The sequence below is a fragment of the Dipodomys spectabilis genome, unplaced genomic scaffold (assembly GCF_019054845.1).
Source record: "Dipodomys spectabilis isolate Male_0828 unplaced genomic scaffold, ASM1905484v1 ptg000147l, whole genome shotgun sequence".
NCBI classification, from domain to species: domain Eukaryota; kingdom Metazoa; phylum Chordata; class Mammalia; order Rodentia; family Heteromyidae; genus Dipodomys; species Dipodomys spectabilis.
The window spans coordinates 17548528-17573854 of record NW_024870824.1 but is presented as its reverse complement, the minus strand read 5'-3'; the positions used below and the strand labels follow the sequence as shown (position 1 = coordinate 17573854).

The 25327-nt window shown below is 39.1% G+C and overlaps 1 protein-coding gene across 1 annotated transcript in view; it reads left to right on the top strand.

The window, feature by feature from the left end:
- Window positions 1–2813: 2813 nt before the first annotated feature.
- The window catches only part of Dctn4 (dynactin subunit 4), a 34568-nt gene continuing 12054 nt past the window's right edge, over window positions 2814–25327 (top strand). Inside the window, exons 1-9 of the mRNA XM_042691913.1 lie at window positions 2814–3025; window positions 6131–6201; window positions 9009–9187; window positions 11964–12007; window positions 16130–16237; window positions 18028–18101; window positions 18338–18450; window positions 18705–18814; window positions 21183–21256. Coding sequence (XP_042547847.1) covers window positions 2891–3025; window positions 6131–6201; window positions 9009–9187; window positions 11964–12007; window positions 16130–16237; window positions 18028–18101; window positions 18338–18450; window positions 18705–18814; window positions 21183–21256 — 908 coding nt within the window. The 5' untranslated portion in view covers window positions 2814–2890. The remainder of the gene's footprint in view (window positions 3026–6130; window positions 6202–9008; window positions 9188–11963; window positions 12008–16129; window positions 16238–18027; window positions 18102–18337; window positions 18451–18704; window positions 18815–21182; window positions 21257–25327) is intronic.

Genomic DNA, 25327 nt, shown 5'->3' with positions numbered 1-25327 from the left:
CGCAAAAATATGGTAACTTATATTACAGGGAATATTGTAAAGTCAAGTTAATTCCTGATCTGCAACCACAATTGAAGAACACTTCCTCTGGGCCTAGACTGATCCCTGAGAGAAGACAAAGTGGGGGTTTTTTGGTTTGTTTGGTTTTTTTTTGTTGGTCGTGGGGCTTGGACTCTGGGCCTGGGCACTGTCCCTCAGCTCTTCAGCTCAAGGCTAGCGCTCTACCACTTGAGCCACAGCGCCACTTCCAGCTTTTTCTACTTATGTGGTGCTAAAGAATTGAATCCAGGGCCTCATGAATGCAAGGCAAGCTCTCTTACCACTGAGCCACCTTCCCAGCCCAGACAAAGTGTTTTATTTATCCCTAGTCACTTCCCCATATCTGATACATCATAGGGCCAGTTAATTGTCCATTGAATTGTTCGAAATCAGTCCTCCTTCCCCCCCCCCCGCCCCAAAAAAATCTGTTTTACATGGGGTTAGTTCAAGACTACAGCTTCTCTAACTACAGGATAGAACTTAATTTTACTATGGGAGATTAAGGTAGGAAAAGCTATTCACTTAGTAGAGGCTAACTTATAAAGCATTAGGCCAAGGAATTCATTCGAAGGAAATAACTTCGAATGTACTATATAATAATATATTAATTCATAAGTACAAAGTCCCTATGAAACTAAATATTAGGCTGTTTGCTTGGGAAACAAGAAATCAAAGTAAATAAAATTTAACAACTTTTAGGCTTAAATTGTTAAAGTGACATAATTTGTGAGACAATTCATATGAAAGCAATGTATAATATCATCCTATTTGTAAACATGCTGAAGGCATTATATATGGGCAACATGTGTAAGTTCTGGAGTCTCTAGAAACCTTAGGAAAAGTCACTACTTTTCTGGACCATGGTTTTTTGGGTTTTTTTTTTTTTTTGGTGGTCATGAGTCTTGAACTCTGGGCTTGGGTGCTGTCCCTGAGCTCTTCAGCTCAAGGCTATTGCTCTATCACTTGAGCCACAGTGCCACTTCCAGTTAATTGGAGATAAGAGTCTCATGGCTTAATGATAATAATAAAAAAAAATTTAAAGAGTCTCAAGGAAGTTCCTTAACCAGGCTGGCTTTGAACTGTAATACTCAGATCTCAGCCTCCTGAGTAACTAGGATTACAACCATGAGCCACTAGCACCCGCTTGAACCATGGTTTCTCTTCCTGCAAAATTGAAATGATGCTACTACTTGTCTTTTGGAATTTTGTGATAATTAAATGAGACAATATCTGTAAAATTTTGACAGTTTCCTTAAGTTAACAAGTTCTCAGTAAATGTTTATTCATAGCTTTCAGTTCTTGTATGTATGTGTTCACTGGGGCAAGCTCTCTTCCAATTGTTAGATAGGGCCTCTTGCACCTTTGCAAGATAGGCAGCCTCAGATCACAGTTCTCTGATTCCATGGTAGCTGGGATGAAATATTTTGTTCCCTTTCTGCTGGATCACCAATGTCAGATGTCAGAAATAATACAACACCAGTACAAAAGGAAAGGCACAGGCTGGGAGGAAGCTCAATGGCAAAGTGCTTGCCTAGCAAGTAAGTGTAACATCCTGGGTTCAATCCCCAGTACCAAATAAGAAAAGAAAAACATATATACAGTTAAAAAATAACAACAACAACAACCCAAGCAGGATGCTGGTGGCTTAGGTCTATAATCCTAGTTACTCAGGAGACTGAGATCTGAGGAACACGGTTCAAAGCCAGTCCAGGCAGGAAGGTCTAGGAGACTCTCTTATCTCACCAGAAGAAGCCAGAAGTGGAGCTGCAGCTCAAGTGGTAGAGCACTAGTGTCAAGCAAAAGAAGCTCAAGGATAGAGCCCAGGCCCTGAGTTCAAGCCCCAAGACTGGCAAAAAGGAAAGGCTCACACATGATGGCAGGCAACATGGAATCTAGTTCCTGTTACTTCAGACCATCATTGCGTATTTGTAAGCCTTAGTTTATGCATTAGCAAAATATGAATGACCCCTACCAACATTGTTCCCTGCATTAATTTCCTTTCACCATCCAATTACACTTACTGTAGGCCAACAATATAGACTTACACTTAATGCAAAACCTGGAAATGAATGAATGACATACTGCCTTTGTGTGCAGGAACTCACTAGGACATTTCAAATGAGGTATACATGAAAGGGTTTTTTTTGGGGGGGGGAGCAAGAGTCACAGGCAAGACAGTTGGAAGAAAGTGTTGGGGTGAGTCAGCTTTATGGAGACCTCCCCTCTGTCTGAATTTTGCCTAGAAGGTGGGAGTAAATAAAAGACCAACTTTCCTTTCTGTAAGAAACCAAGAAAGGGCGGGCACTAATCCTCTGGGTCTGACCGATGAATCTATATTTTAGAAAGGACTGAGTTTGGCCCTGCTAAAATGCTGGAGGATCCGCCGAGGGTAGGAGAAAATACATACACACATACATAACCCCACATATGCATACACATGCATACATTCATATATGTGCACACATACATACACCCACACATACATGCATACATATATACATGCACACATACATAACCCCACACATACATACACATGCATACATTCATATACGTGCACACATACATACACCCACACATACATGCATACATATATACATGCACACATACCTGCGCACACATACATACATATACACGCGCACACACATACAGATACATACATACATACATACATACATACATACCTTCTAACCCAACTGCGCATGAGCAGTTTGATTTTAACCCTGAGCGGAGCCCCACCAAATCAGGAATCTTACGTCAACGTCTGCGTAAAAGACGTACGGAAGGCGGCGTGGAATGGGAGATCTGAATCACGTGATGCGGCGGGAGCGCCGTTGGCTCCTCCCTCCCCAAGATGGCGTCTCTGCTGCAGTCGGAGCGAGTTCTCTACCTGGTTCAGGGAGAGAAGAAAGTTCGGGCGCCGCTGTCGCAGCTCTACTTCTGCCGTTACTGTAGCGAGCTACGGTCGCTGGAATGTGTGTCTCACGAGGTAAGGGGGCGTCTCCTGGAAAGGGTGTGTGTCGCTGTGGGGGGTTCGCCCTAGTCACTGCGACCGGTGGGGAAGTCCCGCCTGCCAGAGGCGGGGAGTCACTTTCCTAGCTTGCTGACTGGCTGTGGCTCCCGTCACTCAACTGTGCCTGGGATTTAATTTGCTAATGACTTGTCACTTGGAGAGAGAGGCGGCCTGTGTGGGACTGGGAGGCTCCGGTCCCACTGCTGCGACTGGGTGGGCGGATTGCACTTCTTCTCCGGCCGCCTGCTGTGGGGCTTGCTCATCGGGGTGGGCTCGGGAGAAAGGCCGCTGGAGGGCCAAAATGTCTGACTTTCCAGAATTGGTGGAAGGAAGGGGCAGGCATTCCCCATTCCTGGCCTGCCTTTCTTGGAAGTTGTGCCTCGACTTGCCCCGAACTGGGCCCTCGTCTTGCTGCGGGAAGGGGCAGGGCAGGGCGGGGCTGGGTGGGGGGTAAACCCGGCCTGGAACTGTCTGTCAAGGAGGACCCTCAGGGTTACCTGCACAGCGCTCCCCGGGGTATACTGGCGCCGTGTTCACAGGCACAAACGCGCGTGCAAATAGGAGTGCTCAAAATTGAGATCACCCAAGTCGGCAAGAAAGCAGCAAATTAACAGAACCTCGGAACGTAAGCACCTGACACAACTCGTTCGTTTCACTGATTAAAAGATAAGTGTTGAGTTACTGCTGATGTCGAGAAACAGCATTTACTCCTGCTGACTAACTCACAGTCTAGGGAAGCTGAAACTTACCGTAATAACGGGAGTATTCATTGCTTGCGGTAGGGCTTTTTAATGCTCTTTATCCTTCCCAAAAAATACAGGGAAAGAAAGAAACAGAAGTTTGGGGGGGAGAGGGTGGATCAGATTTTTAGTTTAAACAGTCTGACTCAGGAAATTTTACCAAAGATCCTATAGAACGTTAAAAGCACTTGTGAAAACATCCTATACAATAACCCATTTACACAATAATTATTTTATTGGCAATACTTTTCAGAATATTAGAGATAGTCAAGGAAAGCAAATGATACATGAAAAATCAATGCCATGCTTATATATGCACTATATGTAAGTGTATATATCAGAATATATACCAAATATATACATATTCTCTCAATATGTTTTTTCTTGTACTCTCCATTAGCACTTGAAGTATATCTTTTTGCAGGTCTTTTCTCTTTTAGATGTGGGTGGGCATTGTGGAGTTGAATCTCTGTGATCTCTGAGGACCTCTTCCACTATAACTCTTGTCTGTGCCAGCATCTTTTTTTTTTTTTTTTTGCCAGTCATGGGGCCTGAACTCTGGGCCTGGGTGCTGTCCCTCAGCTCTTCAGCTCAAGGCTAGCGCTCTACCACTGGAGCCACAGTGCCACTTCCAGCTTTTTTTTTCTGCTTATGTGGTGCTGAGGAATCGAACCCAGGGCCTCATGCATGCAAGGCAAGCGCTCTACCACTGAGCCACCTTCCCAGCCCTGTACCAGCATCTTTTACAGCCTGGTTTGTATCAATAATATGTAGTCTATTAAATCTTGCAAAAGATGAGGCTTCTGAGAACTAGAGCAGTGCAGAAAGCTCTAATGGAAAACCTGGTTCTTAAGCCACACATGAAAGTAGAAACAATTTGAAAAGTAAGAAGGAATGAACTATATTTTTTACATTTTATGTTTGTCAATGAAAATATTAGTTAGCAATACTGTGTTACTTTTGCATAGCAACTTTATTCATCTTTTCAAATTGGTCCTGTTTATAGCAGATGACAAAGAAGCCAGTGTCCACCATAGTATTTATGCACGTGATTAGAATACTATAAATAGGATTAAAGACTATTAAGGATTATCTGCCTGGATTGTTCAGACCTTTAAAAATGCAGTAAATTTAACTTTTAGACTGTGTTTTTATTACAGATAGTAAAATTGCTGATGCTGGTAGTTCACACCTGTGATGTTAACAACTCAGGAGTCTGAGAAGTGCAGAGGATCACGTTTTGAAGCCAGTCCAGGCAGGAAAGACTGTGAGACTCCTATCTCCCAATTAGCTACCAAAAATAAAAAAATAAAAAACAAACCTGAAAGTGGAGCAGTTGCTTAAGTGGTAGAGTGCTAGTCTTAAGCAAAATGGTCCCGAAGCCCTAAGTTCAAGTCTCAGGACCAGCACAACAACAACAAAGGAAAATTATGTTGTTAGTTTGTTGTTTAAAAATCTCTGATTGGTTGGCCGTAGCTTGCCATTGTAATTATATTAACTTAGGCTTAGTAAATATTTTAGCTCATTAATGAGAAAACTTCTTGGTATCTTCCTTTAGGAATAGGGAGTGTGACTCAGTGCTCACAAAGGAGAGAAAAGTGCTGAATCCAATCCCCAGTACTGCCCAAAGCTGAACTACACAGGAAGATACTTGATACAGTTTTACTTATGGGTTATTCATCTACTCATTAGATTATAGAGCACTTCAGTTGGAAACTTTAAGTTATATAGACAACTTTTAACACAGCTAGCATATAAAACCCTAGCAATAAGTCACTAGTCCAGCAAGTTCTAGGGGTAGAGCAGGAGTAGGTAACCATCTAAAAGACAAAAGACCTATCAAGGAGAGATACACAAAAAATATCAGATAGGAAATATGTAGGAAAAATTTAAATGCAGAGTCAAAAACAAACAACAACAAAGCAGGGCTGGGAAAGTGGCTCAGTGGTAGAGCGCTTGTCTTGCATGCATGAGGCCCTGAGTTCGATTCCTCAGTACCACATAAGCAAAAAAAAAAAAAAAAAAAAAGCTGGAAGTGGCGCTGTGGCTCAAGTGGTAGAGCACTAGCCTTGAACTGAAGAGCTGAGGGACAGTGCCCAGGCCCAGAGTTCAGGCTCCACGACTGGACCCAAAAAAAAAAAAAAAAAAAACTACAACAAAACAAAAGGTAACTGAAAAATAAACCATAAGCCTAAAACAGTTCACTTGGGTTTTTTTTACCCCCATAAGTGATTTCTCACCTTCTGCTGAGATTTAACATATTTTACCTTTCACTGCTTGTCATTTACACAAGTTAAACTTGACGTCTTCACTGATTTTTTCCCCCCTTATTTCTTCCTAGGTGGACTCCCATTATTGTCCCAGTTGCTTAGAGAATATGCCATCAGCTGAAGCTAAATTAAAGAAAAATAGGTAAGAACAGGATCAATTTTACTGTTTTCCTTCCTTACTGTTTTTGGTGGTGGTGGTGGTAGGGCTTGAACTCTGGGCTTGGGTGCTGTCCCTCAGTTCTTCAGCTCAAGGCTAGCACTGTACCACTTGAGCCACAGTGCCACTTCCAGTTTTCTGGTAGTTTATTGGACTTAAGAGTGTTACAGAGTTTCTTGCCCGATCCTTAGCTCTCAGCCTTCTGAGTAGCTTGGACTATAGGTGTGAGACACCACTGATGCCCTGCTCTTGTCTGTTTTTTAATAGCTGTTAATAAGACACATGGAGTTGACTCTTTACAAAAAAACCAACAACACCTCTTTTCATTTTTTAGCATCATCAGTGCCAAAGTACCTTTGAATTGTTAAAATAAATTTTCTGTATTAACCAGTATTGGTTAATAAATTCATAACTGGTTTACAAGTAAGACTTGTGAAGATCATGCAGAGTTCCCATTTACCCCACATTCTCCCTATTTGTTAAGAATCTACATTGTATTAGTCGTGTCTCCCTAGCCTCTCTTGGCTGCAACAGCTTCTTAGACTTTCTTTGATTTTGATGTCTTTGATGGTTTTCAGGTGTACTGGTATTTTATAGAATATCCCTCAATAAGTATTTGCATGGTGTTTTTCTCATCAGACCAGAGAGTTTGGGAAAGAGGGCCACAGAGATAAAGTGCCATCTCCTTTGTTTTCTGTGGTTTATATTCTGTCTCCCTCTTTTCCTGGTTTTTTGAGACAGGGTTTGGCTGGCATGAATCCTCAGATCTTCCTGTCTGAACATCCTGTATGCTGGCATTACAGACCAGGGCCACCATGCATAGCTTTTCACCTCCTTTTCTGAGCCATAGTCTTGAAAAGAAAAATCACCATCAAAGTCCATACTTAGAGAGGGAGTTAGACTCTCCTCTCCTTGAAGGCTTTCTGCATAAATTATTTAGGTTGATTTTTTCATGGAAGATCTAATTATTTCTTTAATTACTTATAAGACTGGACTAGTGCTGGGAAGGTGGCTTAGTGGTAGAGTGCTTGCCTCGCATGCATAAGGCCCTGGGTTCGATTCCTCAGCACCACATAAGCAGAAAAAAGCCAGAAGTGGCACTGTGGCTCAAGTGGTAGAGCACTAGCCTTGAGCTGAAGAGCTGAGGGACAGCACCCAGGCCCAGAGTTCAGGCCCCACAACCCACCAAAAAAAAAAAAAAGACTATGGACTCATGAACATATGTATATATGGGGAAATTGGGATTGTTTCTGTCAAGTGTTTTTGTTTTGAAACAGGGTCTTGCTATATGGCCCAGGTTGGTCCTGAACTCAGAATCATCCTGACTCAGCCTCCCAAGTTCAATACATTTACTTTGTTATTATTTAATACCACCTTATTTATTTACTTATTTTTGCTCGTAGGATTCCAGATTTGGACATTGGGAGCCCTTTCAGTTTATTCCTGAAGCCCTTAAATATACCTCTAATATTGTGGGTCAGAAGGTGGTAGTATTCTCGTTAATTTGAGCACTTGATTATTTCAGTACTGTAAGATACTCCATACTTGGTTAGTACATTTTTCTGACTCAGTCTTAGAAGTAGCTATTTTTCAAAGAAGCCATGGTTCCATTTGCTGGAGAATGGTATTAGAAGCCAAGATCTGGCTTCAAGATGGGCTCATTGCTACTGGATGTCATTTGCATTTTAGCTTGGTGTGAAAGTCATTTTTGCTTCCAGTCACACCCCAACGTCTTCATGGATGTACCACTATTATTTGTTTTTCCTGCCCCAAATACACCTTCTGATAACCATATACTGTTTTGTATGTTTTCTACACATTAATTTTATCATTTAATCCTCAGACTTATCTCCTTGGGGTGGTTACTATTACTACCTCCATTTGAGGATAATATCCAGATGACAAACAAAAAACACCCAGATGGGAAATATTTTAAGTCTGAAGTAAAAGCTTGAACATCTGAGATGGTAGGAGAATTAAAAGCACCAGGACAGAGTGCCTAAGAGGGAAGTGTTAGCTGAAGGATAGGAAAAGTAGCATCTGAGAAGAAAACAAAAACCCTGAAAGTATACCACTTCTAAACCACTTCATTTTGACAACATTTTGGTATCTATTTCAACTCTGAGACAGCAATTAAAGTAACTGTTACACAAATCCAGTTTCATAGTTTCTTACGTTCCTGAATCCGTCTCTCATTTTATCATCGGTCAGTCCTCTCCAAAGGCATCAGATATGATATCTTTTTCTTAGAAATCTTTGCCCTACATATTAGGATTCTAAAGTTTACTAGTAAACTTCACTTGTTAAAAGAGTGACCCTCTATGAAATTGGGTTCCAATTCTTCTTGAGCTTTGGTGGCAATTGCTTTTTTTTTTTTTAAGATAAACAAAAATATTTTTGAAATGTTCAAACTGTTGAGTACCCAGGAACATTTTGCATTTTTTTTTTTTTAATTTAATTTTATTTGTGAACATACTGTACAGAGGGGTTATAATTACATGGGCAGGATAATGCATACATTTCTTACCAAGCATTGCAGCCTCCTCCTTTGGTTTACCCTTCACATCCCTTCCCAGCCTCCGCCCTCCCCCCTAATCCTTCTTCCCCCCCCCCCCCCCCCCCCAGCGCACCGACGTTGTAAAGCTCATTTTGGACATGACAACTTGTACCCCAGGAACATTTTGCAAGTCACCCTTATCTATTGAATTTCTAACTTGTAGAACAATGGCTTGTCACATGTGAGGTACTTAGTAAGTATTCGTTGAACAAGTGCTGTGTCTGTCATGTCACAGGTGCGCCAACTGCTTTGACTGTCCTGGCTGCACGCATACTCTCTCTACCCGTGCAACGAGCATCTCCACACCGCTTCCAGATGACCCAGCTAAAACCACCATGAAGAAAGCTTATTACCTTGCCTGTGGGTTTTGTCGCTGGACATCTAGAGATGTGGGCGTGGCAGACAAATCTGCAGGTGAGTGAGGTGGAGTTGGGCATGTGTTGTAATCCGTGCTGCAACTGTCCCTAGACTGTTGTTTCTGTAACCAGTTACAGTAGTGGGACCGAAATTCAAAATGCGTTGTTACTATTAACACTCCTGATACTTTGCTAAAATTGTAACTGCTAATACTCTTCATAAAAACTTGTCATTATTGATGTGGAACATGAACAAAATTAGGAGATAAAAATGACAAATTAAGGAAAAGGTTGGATCATGTATAACAGACTAAAGATGAATAGGCAAAAGTGAGGGTCGGGCTCCAGTTGCTCACACCTATAATCCTGGCTACTCAGGAGGCTGAGATCTGAGGATCGCAGTTCATAGCTCCTGTGCTGAAAAGTCCATGAGACTCTTATCTCCAGTTAACCACCAGAAAACTGGAAGTGGCACTGTGACTCAAGTGGTAGAGTGCTTGCCTTCAGCTGAAGAACTCCGGGACAACACACAGGCCCAGAGTTCAAGCCCCAAGACTGACAAAACAAAAAAAAAAACTGAGGAACATTTATAAATCAATATGGAAAAGAATCAGAAGGAAAATTACAAAGGGTATGAGCAGCAGTTCTCATAACTAGAAATAAAAATGTTCTGTAAATATGCTGAATTATGTTCAACTTGATCTGTTGGGAAACTCTGGTTATATTGCATGCTAGCTAAAATTCAGATCATAGCTTTCTTTATACATTATCATTTTGAAGACCTCTAAATGTTTTCATCTTTTGCCTAGCAATTCCATGTTTAATTACCTATTCCTGAGAATTAACATGTGATGTGATGTGTGTGTGTGTGTGTGTGTGTGTGTGTGTAATATATATAAAAATACATTCATCTTTAATCATTGATTTTGCTGTTTCCTTTTAGTTTAGAGTACTTGTCCTCTTGATTAATTTTTTTGGCTTTGTACATTTAGTTGTATTTCTTTTGAAAACAGAGTTTGCCAGTTTTCTGGGGCTCATGTCTGTAACCCTAGCTACTCAGAGGCAGAAAGTCCATGAAACTCTTCTCTCCAGTTAACCACCAAAAAGCCAAACTGGAGCTGTGCATAGTAGAACACCAGCCTTGAGTGAAAAAGCTAAGAACAGTGCCCAGGACCTGAATTCAAGCCTCAGTATTGGCACACACACAAAAATAACAAGAAAGGGAGGGAGGAAGGGAGTCAGCTTAAAAAAAAAAAAGTTTGTTGATGAATTTTTTTTTCTTCTTGTGAAGTATAGCAAATCAAATTCAGGACCTCATTCATACTAGATATTAGGCAAGTATTCTACCACTGAGCTATAACCCTAGTCCTTGAGATTTTGTTTTTTCCTTTTGTGTGCCAGTCTTGGGGCTTAAACTACGTGCCTGAGCATTGTCCCCAAATTTTGATGCTCATAGCTAGCACTTTACCATTTAAGCCACTGCTCTACTTCTAGCTTTTTTAGTAGTTAATTGGAAATAAGAGTCTCACATACTTTTCTGCTTGGTCTGGCTTCAGGACCTTGATCCTCAGATCTCAGCCTCCTAAGTAGCTAGGATTACAGGCAAGAGCCACTGGTGCCCAGAGCCTTTATGATTTTTATTAGAATAAGGATTCCATGTTTTTAGAGTACCAACAAATGTGTTTGAATGTGTTAACTTGAATATAGCAGATAAGTTGTTACGATTTGCCAAGAATTTAAGTTTATGTTAAGAACAACCTCAGTGGTGTATAGTATATACCATGAGTTAAGGCAGTGTTTTTCTATATTTATACTTTGTTTCGTTTACCAAGTAAAAGAAGTAAAGCTCAGAATCCAGATAGATGTCATAGTTGGTTACTCTATAACTGAATATTTTATATCTTTTGGATTATGAACCATAAGACTAAAAATTTATACTTCTGAATTTTAAAACTTACTGTGGCTTCTAAAAACCTGTCTCCCCAAGGGTATCTTCCAACTAATAATTGAATATCGGGAACACAGATAATTTTCCATTTCCTCCATGATGTCATTGTTGTATAAGAAGCCCTGAAACCATTTCAGTTAGATCTGTTTCCTTATTTATAAGCACTTTCCCATAATGTATAGAGAAAACTGTAGTAAGATCATTAGTTTCCCAAATTGCATTTTAGAATAAATTACCGGTTCTAAAGAAACAATTAGGTAAAAGATTCAGATGTTGCCTTAAGGCCGTATGGCTTTGTGTAATATAAGATGTATTCATATTAATATAAATGGGCATATGGATCTATTTAACTATGAATGTAATTATAAAGATGCTAATTCAGCCATATCTTACAAGAAGAAAAATACTATTTTCAACAAGGTAGTCTCATTTTGGGGCCTAATATGTCTCCAATGGTAGAGCATTTACCTAGGAAGGGAGAGGGCCTAACTAAATTCAAACCCCAGTTTTTCTCTGCTCAGAAGGCAAAGATCCAGAGAGGATCATTGTTTGTTTTGCCAGTCCTGTGGCTCGAACTCAGGGCCTGGGCACTCTCCCTGAGTTTCTTTTGCTCAAGGCTAACACTCTACATATCAAGTACCTGACACAAGGCTGTCCATATGCTGTTGGTGGTGGTAGTAGTGGGTAGTAGTCATGGTGATTATTATTATTATTATCAAATTTATTTAAAGAAAAAAGTTGTTTTAAGCAGGGGGTTACTAGAAAATTTTTAGAATTATTTTGGAAATTCTATTACTTTTGTTTTAAAGTTATATTCCATGGCCTTCAGACAACTTTTATGAAAAAAGATGATAATATTTTTGTTTAATGTTTCTTTATTTTCTAGCTAGTGGAGGTTGGCAGGAGCCAGAAAATCCTCACACACAACGGGTAAGTTAAAGATCATAGGACATAGAGAATTAAATAAACAATATAATTTATAAGACATCAAATCACAGTGTCATTTCTTTTCTATTAAGTTAATCAAAAATGTAAGGCTACACCTTATAATGCATACTGTAATCCCAACTACTCAGGAAGCTGAGATTACGGGGATCTGTTTTGAGGCCAGCCTAAGGGGAAATAAGTTAGCAAGACCTTGTCTTAGCAGGCATGCCAGGTGGTCCCAGCTACTTGGGAACATAGCTAAGAGAACTTTAGTCAGAGCCTGACCAAGCAAAACAGCAGGAGAACCTGCCTGAAAAAAATCACTAAAACATAAACAGGGCTAGGGGTAAGGCTCAAATGGTACACTGTCTGTCTGGCAGGTATAAGGCCCTGAATTCAAATCTTAGAGCCACTCCCCCCACAAAGTGTACATGTAGTTTCTTTGTTGATATTGTTATTTATTTGTTATTTTTATTTTTAAGTAGTTGTATATAGGTAGAGATTTTAATTCCTCTTCACAGGTGTCACCCCTTCCATCATTCTCCTCCTATTTTTCCCCCTCCCAACCATACCTTCAAGTTATATAGTTCATCTTAACATAATTTATATTGAATATGACTGTATTTGAATTATACCAGAAAATGAAAGAAGATAATTTTTGTTTTTTTCTCTATACGCATACTATTTGTTCTCAAGTACTCCTGGAAACATTAACATGTAGACATTTCTTCCTCAGTAGTGGCTGCTTATAGAATGATGACTGGAGTGTCCATTGTGCTCATTATAAGTTGTTTTCTACAGTATATGTTATAGCTGAGTTTTTGTGGGTTTTTTACCCCTTAAACTTGAATAATAAGACAAAGTAATGAACTGCTATGGAAATGAAATTAAATGGTGATTTAACATTACTCATCTATGACATCAGCAAAAATTCGAAGTACTATTTATGAGGTAAGATAGTGGAGGAAATGAATTTTCTCAAATGTCCATTCTTACTTTGAATGGTACAGCTTTATCTGTGTTTTGGTTTTTGTTGTTGTTTTGAACAGTACTAGAGGTTGAATCCAGGACCTTTGTGCTTGCTACGTAAGCCTTGTAACACTTGAGCTATGTCCCTGATCCTTTTGAGTCTTTTTTTTTTTTTTTTTTTTTTTTTTTGGTCATGGGACCTGAACTCTTGAACCCAGGACCTTCGTATATGCTACATAAGTCTTCTAACACTTGAGCTATGTCCCCAGTTCTTTTGAGTCTTTTTTTTTTTTTTTTTGCCAGTTGTGGAGCCTGAATTCTGAGCCTGGGTGCTGTCCCTCAGCTCTTCAACTCAAGATTAACGCTCTACCACTTGATCCACAACACTACTTATGGCTTTTTCTGCTTATGTGGTGATGAGGAATTGAACCCAGGGCCTTTTGCATGCAAGGCAAGCACTCTTAACACTGAGCCACATTCCCAGCCCCTTTTGAGTCTTTTTAATTTGTTTTTGAGATACGGTTAAATCTCTGCCTTCATCTGTGCTAGCCTAGCAGGCTTGTACCACCATACCCAGCTCTTTCGTTTGTTTGTTCAATGTTTTTGTGTCTGGTATTGAGGGTTGAACACAGGGCCTTGTACATATGAGGCAAGTGGTCTATTGGAGTTTGAACTCAAGGACCCATACTTGCTAGGAAAGTGCTCTAGCATTTTCCTAGCAAGTCATACCCTCAACCTTGGTACAGACTTCTTAAGCTCTTGACTATATTTGCTGCTTTGATTTTTCACTTACAGAAACACCTACATGTATGCATAAATGATGAGGGTGGAGAACGCACCTATGTGCATTTATGCTAAATAAAATATAGAGCATAGAGCTTAAGTCTGCTAGAAGAAAAAAAATCCTGAGATAAAATAAAAACTGATTAAATAATATGAAAGTGAGATGAATCGTGCCATGTGAACATTGGGGAATTTCAACTAGATAGGACCACATGTAAGGATTATACTGAGATCTGAGAATGAAAGGAGAAATGATTCAAGACGGGGACTGTATATGCAAAGAGCAATAAATGGAGGAAGCAGAGCATGTAGTAGTAAGGGAGGGAGGGAGATTATAGTGGGATGTGGTAGTAGCCAAATGGAGAAAAAAATTGAGGGAGGATATGACCATGCAGACTATGTAGACTGAAAAATATGAGAAGCCTTTAAATTAAGCAGATAGATGGATGATAGTATCAATTCAGTTTTCCTAAAATCAATGGCTGCTAAACTGAGAGTGCAAGGGTGACACTAGGGCAGGGCGCCAGGGACTCACACCTATAATCCTACCAACCCGGGAAGCCTGAGGTCTGGAGGATCATGGTTCAAAGTCAGCCCAGGCAGAAATATTACATCTCTAAAAGAAGCAGCAAAAGCAAAACTGGAGTTGTAGCTCAGGTAGTAGAGTGCTGGCCATGAACAAGAGAGCCAAGCAAGCGGGTAGAAGACCCTGAGTTCTGGCTTTAGAATCAACAGTAACAACAACAACAAAAAAGACATTTTAGAAGACCATATAAGTCCTACTGTAAGATAAATTCTTTATTTGACTTCTGTTGAATTCAATAAAGGACAGCCTTTAAAAACTAACAGGTAGGAAGTGGCTCAAGAGGTAGAGCGCTGAGGGACAGCGCCCAGGACCAGAGTTCAAGCCCTATGACCGACAAAAAAAAATAAAAACAAACAGGTAGAGCCAGGTACCAGTAGATCAGACCTATAGTCTTGGCTACTCAGGAAACCTAGGTCTGAGGGTTTGAAGCCAGCTTGGGCAGAAGAGTCTGACAGACTCTTACCTCCTTTCTCCAGTTTAAAAAAAAAAAAAGATGGAACTGGAACTGTGGGCCAAGTGATAGAGCCCTCATCTTGAGCAAAAGATCTCAGGGACAGCACCTAGGCCCTGATGAGTTCAAGCCCCAGTACTGGCACCAAAAAACAACAGGTAAATCTGTTTGTACTAGATGGACGATGATTTATTTATTATGGTTTTGTATTTGTGCAAAGTCTATACAGTTAAGAGGCTGAGTAAGAACAACACCACACACGTGGTATTCAGGTAAGGGGTAGGTTTATTCATCATTCTGGCTGGCACCAGGCCATATTGGCACTCAAAGCAGCTGGGAAAAGGGGCATCTGGTCCTGGGCTAGGCCTTATCTAGGGTAGGGGCAGGGAAAGGTGTGACCACATCGAATCCAGATGTGAACTCAACGGATACAGATGTGACCTAGAAGATCTAGGTGTGCCAGTTGCTTAGGTCAGGTACTGAGCAGAGACTTATCTGCGAGGAGGGCAGAGTCTGCTTGCCATCCAGGAGTGGACCTTACAGTTAACTAGTGGTGACTAGTTCCTCATACCTCTATCTTGTCTCCTCAGGAGGTTGATACCTGGAGCATTGAGATTTGATGCTGGCCTAGGCCGAATAGTCTGTCAAGCCTTTGTTTTTAATTAACCATCAGAAAGACAGTCTGAAGGTGTAGCTCACATAGTAGAGTGCAAGCTGTTAAACAAGCTAAACGAGTACAACACCCTGAGGTCAAGACCCAGGACTAGCATTAAAGAGATTTATAATTTTTGTTCTCTTCACATGAAAAAGAGAACTATTTATTTTATGTGTCTATACACAGGAGTATGCAAAATATACTCATATTTCTAAGGAATATAAGAAAGACATCTAACTTTGTACTAGTGGATACCTCTGAGGTCAAGCACAAACAATAAAGGAAAAGTTTTGTTTTTCTTCATATTATCATTGGGATTTTATAACTAACATGACTTTTATGATTGAAAAAGTGCCGCAGAATGGAGAGAAATATACAATGTCATAGTTGTAACACCTGTAGTCCTGTGGCATTGCAGACAAAACTAGGAGCAGTTCCAAAGAGAAACAATGAACTAAAACCATGTAATTTCAGTTTTTTCATTGCCCATTTCTGAACTTAATTGTTTCCTTTTAATTCTGAAAACAGACCATGTAATGAAGAGAAGTTCCCTTTAAAGAAAAAAGGGAAACTTGCTCACTTTAACACTTGCTTTGTTTCTAGTCAACGTGATTGATTAATTTTATATATTCTCTGTTAGCTTTTTCATGAAACAAATACTGAGTCTTTGGTTTCTTGCAGATGAACAAGCTAATTGAATATTACCAGCAACTTGCCCAGAAAGAAAAGGTTGAACGAGATCGGAAGAAACTGGCACGACGTAGAAACTACATGCCTCTGGCTTTTTCGGTGAGGATTTGATACAAAAAGGAATTTGTGAGCCCTTTGGGGCTTAAGAGCAGTGACTATTTCAGAAAGTAGCCATTTTCCCAGATTCCTGACTTGTGGGTAACAGAGCAAGGAAATCTGCACATTGTTAATTATTTTTTATTATTATTACTATTCCTCACAAATTTAATTTTATCAGCACTGCAGACACCTGTTTACAGGTTTTGCACGTTACAGAAAGTCTAAAAAGAAGAAGTAAATAAGTAGTGGTAGATAGTACGCATATTGTCAATATAGTCTGCCATTCGCAACCTAGTAGCAGAGGTTTCCCAACTGTAGTCATCTTTTCTTTTTTTGACACCTTTCCATAGCTCCTCAAGATGAGAACTCTGACCTTTAACACAGTGCATTTGTGTGGTTAAGTAGGTGGTGACACATGCAAGTAGAATTATTTTTGCCGGTCCTAGAGCTAGAACTCAGGGCCTGAGTACTGTCCCTTAACTTCTTTGGCTCAAGGCTAGCACTCTACCACTTGAGCCACAGCACCACTTCCAGCTTTTCTCAGTACTTTATTGGACATAAGAGTCTCACAGATTTTTCTTGCCCAGGCTGGCTTCAAACCTCAATCCTCAGATCTCAGCCTCCTGAGTAGTTAGGATTACAGGTATGAGCCATCAGTGCTTGGCTTCAAGTAGAATTTTTGATGAGAATTATCTGTGGGTGTTGTTCTCTACCAGTTTACATACACTAGGCAGAAGCAAAAGATTAGGACTTTGAGTTTTTGTTATTGTCCCCAAGTTCTGTTTGCCCTCATAGAAATTTTCTTTGTGCTTGTTTGTGCCCCAAGAGGGTGACATCTAACAAACAAATTTATTCAATGACAATGACATATTGAGCACTGTGCTAAATACTTTATAATATTACAAAATGATATTATATATTATAATTTCAATATTAAAGAATTATTTAATCCTAACAACCAGCCTGTGGGGACAGATACCGAATTCTTTCCCATGTCTGGAAAGACTGAATAACTTTTCATTTTGCCTCCATATGAGAATGAGTTAAGCCATAGAAACTCTAAGCCTTAGTAAGATCCATATAAGAATATCTAGATTTGAATTTAATAAACTATTAACACTTACAAAGCAACTACATTCACCAGCGAAATAAGTTTTCCTAAACAGCCCACTGGTATAATAAGCATATGCTATACTGTATGATAGTTCTAAAAGAGGAATGTGAACTAAATGCTTTATCCTGCCAACTTTCCCATATACCTGCCTGCTGTATGAGTTTGCTTCTATCTTATGCTGCATTTTTTTGTCTCTGTTGCAACCTGCTGCTATTTTGGGGCTCTACAGCAACATACTATTCATGTAGTGGTAAGTTATTTTTTTATGATTTTTGCTAACCCTGAAGAAGTTAGCAGATGGTCATTGGTGTTCCAAAAGGAAAGTCGTGGTGTATCTCAGACCCTCCACACAGTTCCTGCCTAGACTAAAGCTTGGATGGTTTTAGGGTAGTAGGAAAAGCTCACACTTGGATCACTTTTACTGTATTATATAGTTTCAGTCTCCATGTTGTTTTATTTTAGGACCAGAATCACTAGTGATGTGAGACTACAAGTAAAAAGTAGCCTCAAATAGCTTTTTGGTTTGGGGGATGTTTTGTTCTTGCTTTGGTTCTGTTTTTGTTTGTTTTGCTTATTTCCCTAAGCTTCTCCTGCTATCCCACCCCAAGTTGTTTCTTTCAATAAATAGAAAGTATAAAATGGACTTTGTAATAAAAATTTCTGAACTTTTTTTTAGGACAAATATGGTCTTGGAACCAGGCTTCAACGGCCACGAGCGGGTGCATCCATTAGTACCCTTGCTGGACTTTCGTAAGTTTTGACATTAAATGACTTTGAGAGAAGCAAGTATCAAAACAAATGTTTAACAAAAGCAATTATTTTTTAAAGAGAAAGAATAGTTGTTGATAGGGAAAAAGTTCTTAGACAAGACCTAAACTGAATGAATATTCTACAGTGGAAGAATATTTCAGTGATTCATAAACTTGAGGTTAATCAGAATGGCCTTTGGGAAGTTACTGATTTTGGTTTTTTTTTATCTTTTTAAGCCTTAAAGAAGGTGAGGATCAGAAAGAGATAAAGATTGAGCCAGCTCAGGCTGTGGATGAAGTGGAACCTCTACCCGAAGACTATTACACAAGACCAGTAAATTTAACAGAAGGTGATTGTCTACATTCTACTTTCTAGTCTACATCTACTCTATTTTTGTTGCTTACTTGCCTTGTGATTTGAGATTTTTTTGTGTGTGTGGAATAGTTGCTAGTAGTAAAATATGCTGAAAAATGGATGTGATAGAACTTCATACTTTTAAAGAAATATTAATAACAATATATTACTCTATATAATTATTGCCCACACATAAATGTGATTTTGAAAGTCACTATCACCTAAATTTGGTTTTGCCTTTCACACTAGTGACCACCCTTCAGCAGCGCCTCTTACAGCCTGACTTCCAGCCAATCTGTGCTTCACAGCTCTATCCTCGACACAAGCATCTTCTCATCAAACGGTCCCTGCGTTGCCGGGTAAGTATTTTTTCCTGTAGAGTTGCCATTTGTGTAAGAAAAACAAATAAACAGATTAGTTTGTGACCAGTGTAGCAAATTTAGAAAGCACAAGGAGTGTGCCAGATACTCAGGTACTATAAAATATTTTGTCTATATTCAGCCTCAAAACTGGAGGCATGACTACTCAAGTAGTAGAGCATTGACAACCCTAGGTTCAAACACCAGTACTGCTGGAAAAAACATCTAAACTCCAGCTTCAATAGCTCTGTAGATGTAACTACTGTTAACTCTATGCTACAAATGTGGAAAGAAAGTTATCTAAAGGTAAAATGCATAATGTAGAGCCCCAAAAAGAATGATAGAGTCCCTAGCTTTTAGGCCAGTAAGATAGTTTTTTTTTAAACAAAAAACAAAAGTTAGGCACTGGGACTCACAACTGTAATCCTAGCTTCTCAGGAGCTGAGATCTGAGGATCCAGGTTCAGAGCCAGCCCAAGCTAGAAAGTCCATGAGACTCCAATCTCAAGTATACTACCAAAAAGCCAGAAGTAAAGCTGTGGCTCAAGTGGTAGAGCATGAGGAGGAACAATTTAAGAGAAAACAAGAAAGAAGAAAAATCAGCAAAATTCTGGCTCATCAGTACAGAAATTGTAAAAACAATAAGAGAATGGAAAGAAACCTTTTAGATTAGTCTTATCCTACAGAACTACGCACAATGTGAATGTGTTTTGTATGTGAACAGTCCAATATAGTATCCACTAGTCACATGTGGCTATTGAACACTTAAAATGCATATCATGACTACAATACTAAATCTTTAACTCATTTAAAAAGTTTCATGTCTCTAGGAGCCAATATTACCAAATAGCACAGCTTTAGGGAAGGAAAATAAGAGGCAAAGGAACATAGGCCAGGTGGTTCCAGATGCTTTCTACCATGTAATATCGTGGATTAAAAGTATAGTATTTCAGTATTTACATTAAATAGCTTCAAACTAACCCAAGCATGATGGTCATACCTGTAATCTCAGCACCTGGGAAACAGAAGCTTGAGGATCTTGAGCTTCAGCTTGGATTACATAACAAGCTCAAGACTATCCTGAGCTCTACAGTGAGACCCTATCTCCAAAAGCTAAGGTCTGGACATGTTGTTCAGTTGTACAACACTTGACTCACATGTGTAAAGCCCTTATTTCAATTACACAAAAAAAAAAAGAGAGAGAAAATAAAAATAAAAGTTTGGGCTTGGAAGTTGGCTCAGTAGTAGAGTGCTTGCCTTGCATGCATGAGGCCCTGGGTTCCATTCCTCAGTACCACATAAGCAGAAAAAGCCAGAAGTGGTACTGTGGCTCAAGTGGTAGAGCGCTAGCCTTGAGCTGAAGAGCTGAGGGACAGTGCCCAGGCCCAGAGTTCAGGCCTGATGACTGACAAAAAAAAATTAAAAAATTTTATGCAGAAAAATGATGTTATACAAATACTAATTTTTTTAAAATAATGATAACTCAGAGGTTCAAAAAGGAAGATATAACACAGTCTAGATTTTCATATACCAAATAACATAGGCTTAAAACATAAAACTTTTGAGAAAATTTTAATAAATAGAAAAATAATTCTGGGATATTTTGACATATTGCAATGCCTTTCCTCTACTTCTTGGATGTTTATTAACCCCAGTCAGAGCTGACCCTACTTATGCTCTGTGCTTCTTTCTTCTCTTAGAAAAATGAATAAATCTTTGCTTCCTTCCTTGTAGTTTTTGTTTAGCTAACTATTCCAGGAGGCTGCTGGAGTAGTCAGTTTATTTAGTGTTTTTGCTAAAGTAATTGTTTAGCAATTTGTCCAATTCTTTCCAGTGTAAATAGCACCAAAAAAAATGAAAAAGAATGTAGTAAATAATTTTTATTATATGTTGAAGCATGGAACTTGGAATTATACTATGTAGATTTAAATCCTAGTTTCTAGCTCCATGAATTCCACAACTTATTTGCCCTTGTGTTGTCCCATTTTCATCATCCAGAAAATGGAAAAATAAATAGCTCCTTCATAAAGTCATTGTGATGTTTAAATCCATATAAGACAGTACTCTATGACATTTTTTAAACACCACAGGGATATAGCAGTAATGGAGGGTGTAGCTGCATATATCTAGAAGTTGAATGTCATCTTTTATAAATTTTGGTTACCAGTAATATGTGTTCTATTTCAAAACATGGTCTTTTAGCGCGCGCGCACACGCACGCACGCGCGCGCACACGCACGCACACACACACACGCACACACACACACACACACACACACACACACAGTAAATGCCGTATTAAATTTAGTAGCTATATGGGTCAGCAAAGTATGTCTTGTTTTCCTCTGATACATGCTTTTTCTTTTCAGAAATGTGAACATAATTTGAGCAAGCCAGAATTTAATCCAACATCCATCAAATTCAAAATCCAATTGGTTGCTGTGTGAGTACCTTTGGGTTGATGTTTGGGCTATTGACTTTGTATAACATATATTTACTTCTGTCCCAAAAAGGAAAGCAAAACCTATGTCAGAACAATTATACTATTCTGTTGCCATTGGGGGCTTTTGAATTTTGTCCCATCCCATGAAGTTTAAAGTAAATCTGTAAATATAGAATCAAGGTATTCAGTCTGCTTCTGTAGTTCCTACTACTCAGGAGACTGATGCAGGAGAATCTGGGGCCAGCCTGTTTTACAAAGGTATACCTCATCTCAGAACAAACAAGTAAAGACTTATCTTAAGAAATATTAAAAAAAAAAAAAAAAGAGTGTATGTGGTCTATGCCAGTGGAGTATGTATGTTGGTCATTAAGTAGAGAATCATTACTTGTTTATTACAATTATTAAGTACCTAAGTTGAGAAAAACTCTTACTGGTGGCTCATGCTTGTAATTTTAGCTACTCAGAAGGCAAAGACCTGAGGATCACAGTTCAAAGCCAGCCCAGGCAGGAAAGTTTGTGAGACTCCAGTTAACTTTCAAAAAAATCCAGAAATTGGGCTTGGAATGTGCCTTAGTGATAGAGTACTTGCCTAGCATGCATGAAGCCCTGGGTTTTATTCCTCAGTACCACATAAACAGAGAAGGCCAGAAGTGATGCAAGAAGCTTAAGGACAGTGCCCAGGCCCTGAGTTCATGCTCCAGGACTGATTTAAAAAAAAAAAAAAAAAAAAAGCAAGAAGTGGAGCTGGAGCACTACCCTTGAGCACAAAAGCTCAGGGACAGAGCCCAGGCTCTGAATTCAAGCCCTGAACCAGACACACATCAAAAAATCTTAGTAAGTATTAAAGTAGCCAGGCACCAATAGCTCACACCTGTAATCCTAGCTGTACAGAAGACTGAGATCTAATGATCTCAGTTCAAAGCCAGCCAGGGTAGAAAGCCCAAGAGATTTAACTCTAATTAGCCTGCAAAAAGTGGAAAGTAGACCTCTGTCTCAGTAGTTAAGTGCTACAATGAACTTTGAAAAACCTTAGGGATAATGCTGAAGCCCTGAGTGTAAGCCCTAGTAACAGCACAATAAATTATTAACTAACTAACTATAACAAATTTAAAGCCTATCTGTGAAACAGTGTTCATTTTATTTACCTGTGTTTTGGTAACATCTCATTGAGTGGCATAAAAGTTATCAATGTAGTGGCAGCTGACTGGAGGTCTTCAGTAGACGGGAGTTTCAAGTATAAAAAAAATCACATACTGAATAAGAAAAGTATCTCATTAGCATACATTAATTGTACAAAGGCATGTACACAATGTATACATTGTATTCCAATTAGTGCTCCATCCCCTCCCTGCTTCCAGATACAACTTGAAGAAGTTTCATTGTTCTGTTTTCATACTTGCTGATATATCTATCCTCTTTCACCCTCATTAGTCCAATTTTCTTTTCCCTAGTTCCCACCTTAGTTGATCACATCATTTGGTTATTCTGAAATTGCTACAGAAAACATAGATATGAAGGTGTACTTTTTATATATTAATTTAGTCTCCTTTGGCTATATGCCCAGTAATGGTATGGGAGGGTCCTAGGGAAGGTCTGCTTTTAGTTTTTTGAGGAATTTCCATAATTGTTCCACCAGTTTACATTCCCACCATTCCATTCTCTTTTTTTTTTTTGTCAGTGGTGGGGCTTGAACTAGGGGCCTGGTGCTGTCCCTCAGCTCTTCAGCTCAAGGCTAGCACTCTCCCACTTGAGCTACAGCACCACTTCCAGTTTTCTGGTGTGTTATTGGAGATAAGCGTCTCACCGTCTTTCCTGCCTGGACTGGCTTTGAACTGCAATCCTCAGATCTCAGCCTCCTGAATAGCTAGGATTGCAGGTGTGAGCCACCAGCGCTGGGCCTTCCATTCTCTTTTCCTGTATGCGCACCAGCATTTGTCATTACTTATTTTCTTGATGGGTTCCATTCTGACTCAGCTGAGATGGAATCTTGGTTTTGACTTGCATTTCTCTTATGGATAAAGATATTAAAACAACCCAGCTGCTGGTGGCTCACACCTGTAATCTTAGCTACTCAGGAGGCTGAGATCTGAGGATCATGATTCAAAGCCAGCCTGGGCAGGAAAGTCCATGAGACTTACTTCCAATAAACCACCAGAAAACCAGAAGTGGCACTGTGGCTCAAGTGGTAGAGTGCTCACCTTGAGCTGAAGAGCTGAGGGGCAGCTCCAAGGTGCAGAGTTCAAAGCCCATGACCAACAACAACAAAAAAAGATGTTGAACATTTCTTCGTGTATCTATTAACCATTTGTCTTTTTTTCTTCTGAGGACTGTCCAGTTCACTGGCCCATTTATTAATTGTGTTATTCTGCTTCCTAGATTTCTGAGCTTTTCATATTTTCTTGATATTCTTTATTTGAATAGCTGACAGATTTTTTTCCCCCATTCTGCCGGATGTCTGTTGGTTATGGTGACTTTTTTTTCTGTGCAAAAATATTTTTAAATGTAGTACCATTTGTCAGTTCTTGCTTCTATCCTCTGGGTAATTAGAGTCCTATTTCAAAAACAATTACCTTTGCCTGTAATTTTTAGGGTTTGCCCTCCATTTTCCTATAGTAGGCGCAAAGTATCGGATCTTACTTGAGCACTTTGATCCAGGTAGAGTTCATTTAAAAAAAAAGCCAGACACAGAGGTCCAGTATCAGACTCTTGCAAGTAGATAATCATTTTTCCCAGAACCATTTGTTAAAGAGGTAGTCTTTCCTCCTCTGTATGTTTTGGCTCCTTGTTGAATTAGTTGGCGTATGTGGTTTTATTCCTGGGTCTTCTGTACTGTTTCATTGATCTTTGGTTCTGTGTTTGTGCCACTACCAAGCTATTTTTGTTAATATATCTCTGTAGTATAATTTGAAGTCTGTTGTTATGATAACTCCAACAGTGATCTCTATTTAGAATTGCTTTAGCTATTCAGTGTCTTTTATGGTGCCAATGAACTTTTAGACTGATTTCTCTTAATTCTGTGAAGAATAATATTGGAATTTTGATTGTTAGTACATTGAATCTCCAGATTGCTTTTGACAGTATGGCCATAGTTTTTATAATAGAAGTCTTTCATTTGCTTGGTTAATATCTAGGTATTTTATTGTTTGTGAGGCTGTTGTGAATAGAATTGTTTTTCTGATTTCTTTCTCACCCTGTTCATTGGTATATAAGAAAGCTACTAATTTTTTTGAGTATTGATTTTATATCCTTCTGCCGTTCTGAAGGTGTTTATTTTAAAACAATTTTAACAGGTTTTACTGTTTCATTTTCACACATGTAAATAAACTACATTATGTTTGTCCTCTTTCACCTCTTTTGTTGGTCCTCCTCCATCCTTCCATCCTACTGATTACCCCCCACATACACACATCTGAGCCCGTTTTACTAAGGAAAATATTTTGAAAATTTTGGAAAATCCTTTCTGCTTGAGAGTAAAGGATCCCTTCATAAGCAAGGCAAGAAGCCTAAAAGTGAATACATTAAGGGAGAAAAAAAAAAATCTTTGACCTTGTCAAAATGAAGCATGATTAAATTAACAACAAAGTCCAGAGACAGACCTTAGACCAGGAAAAAATGTTTGGCACTCAAGACAAAAGTTTGATGGCCTGATTTATAGAATTCCCACCAGGTAGAAAAATAAAAGGAAGTGTTGGTGAAGTATGGAGCAGAGGAGTTGAACATGCAACTTAAGAAATGAAGTTCTGATTGGCCAGAAGGTATGAAAAGATACTGAGCATTGATAGAAAAGTTAAAAAAAGAAAAGAAATAACATCTAGTGCTCATGAGACATATTTCAATATATGGTTTATTGGATCATGAATGCCAGAATCTTTGTGGAGAGTGGTCTGGGAATGTCAAGATAAATTATATAGGCCTTTTTTACTCAGAGGTCTGTTTTAAAAGTCTATTCTCTATAAATAAAAGCACAAATAGATAAAAATACATTGTTCTAAAAAAAAAAAAAGTAGGCTCAATTTTATTTTCATAGTGCTGGGATTGAAACCAGACCTCACTTACTCACATACATAGGCA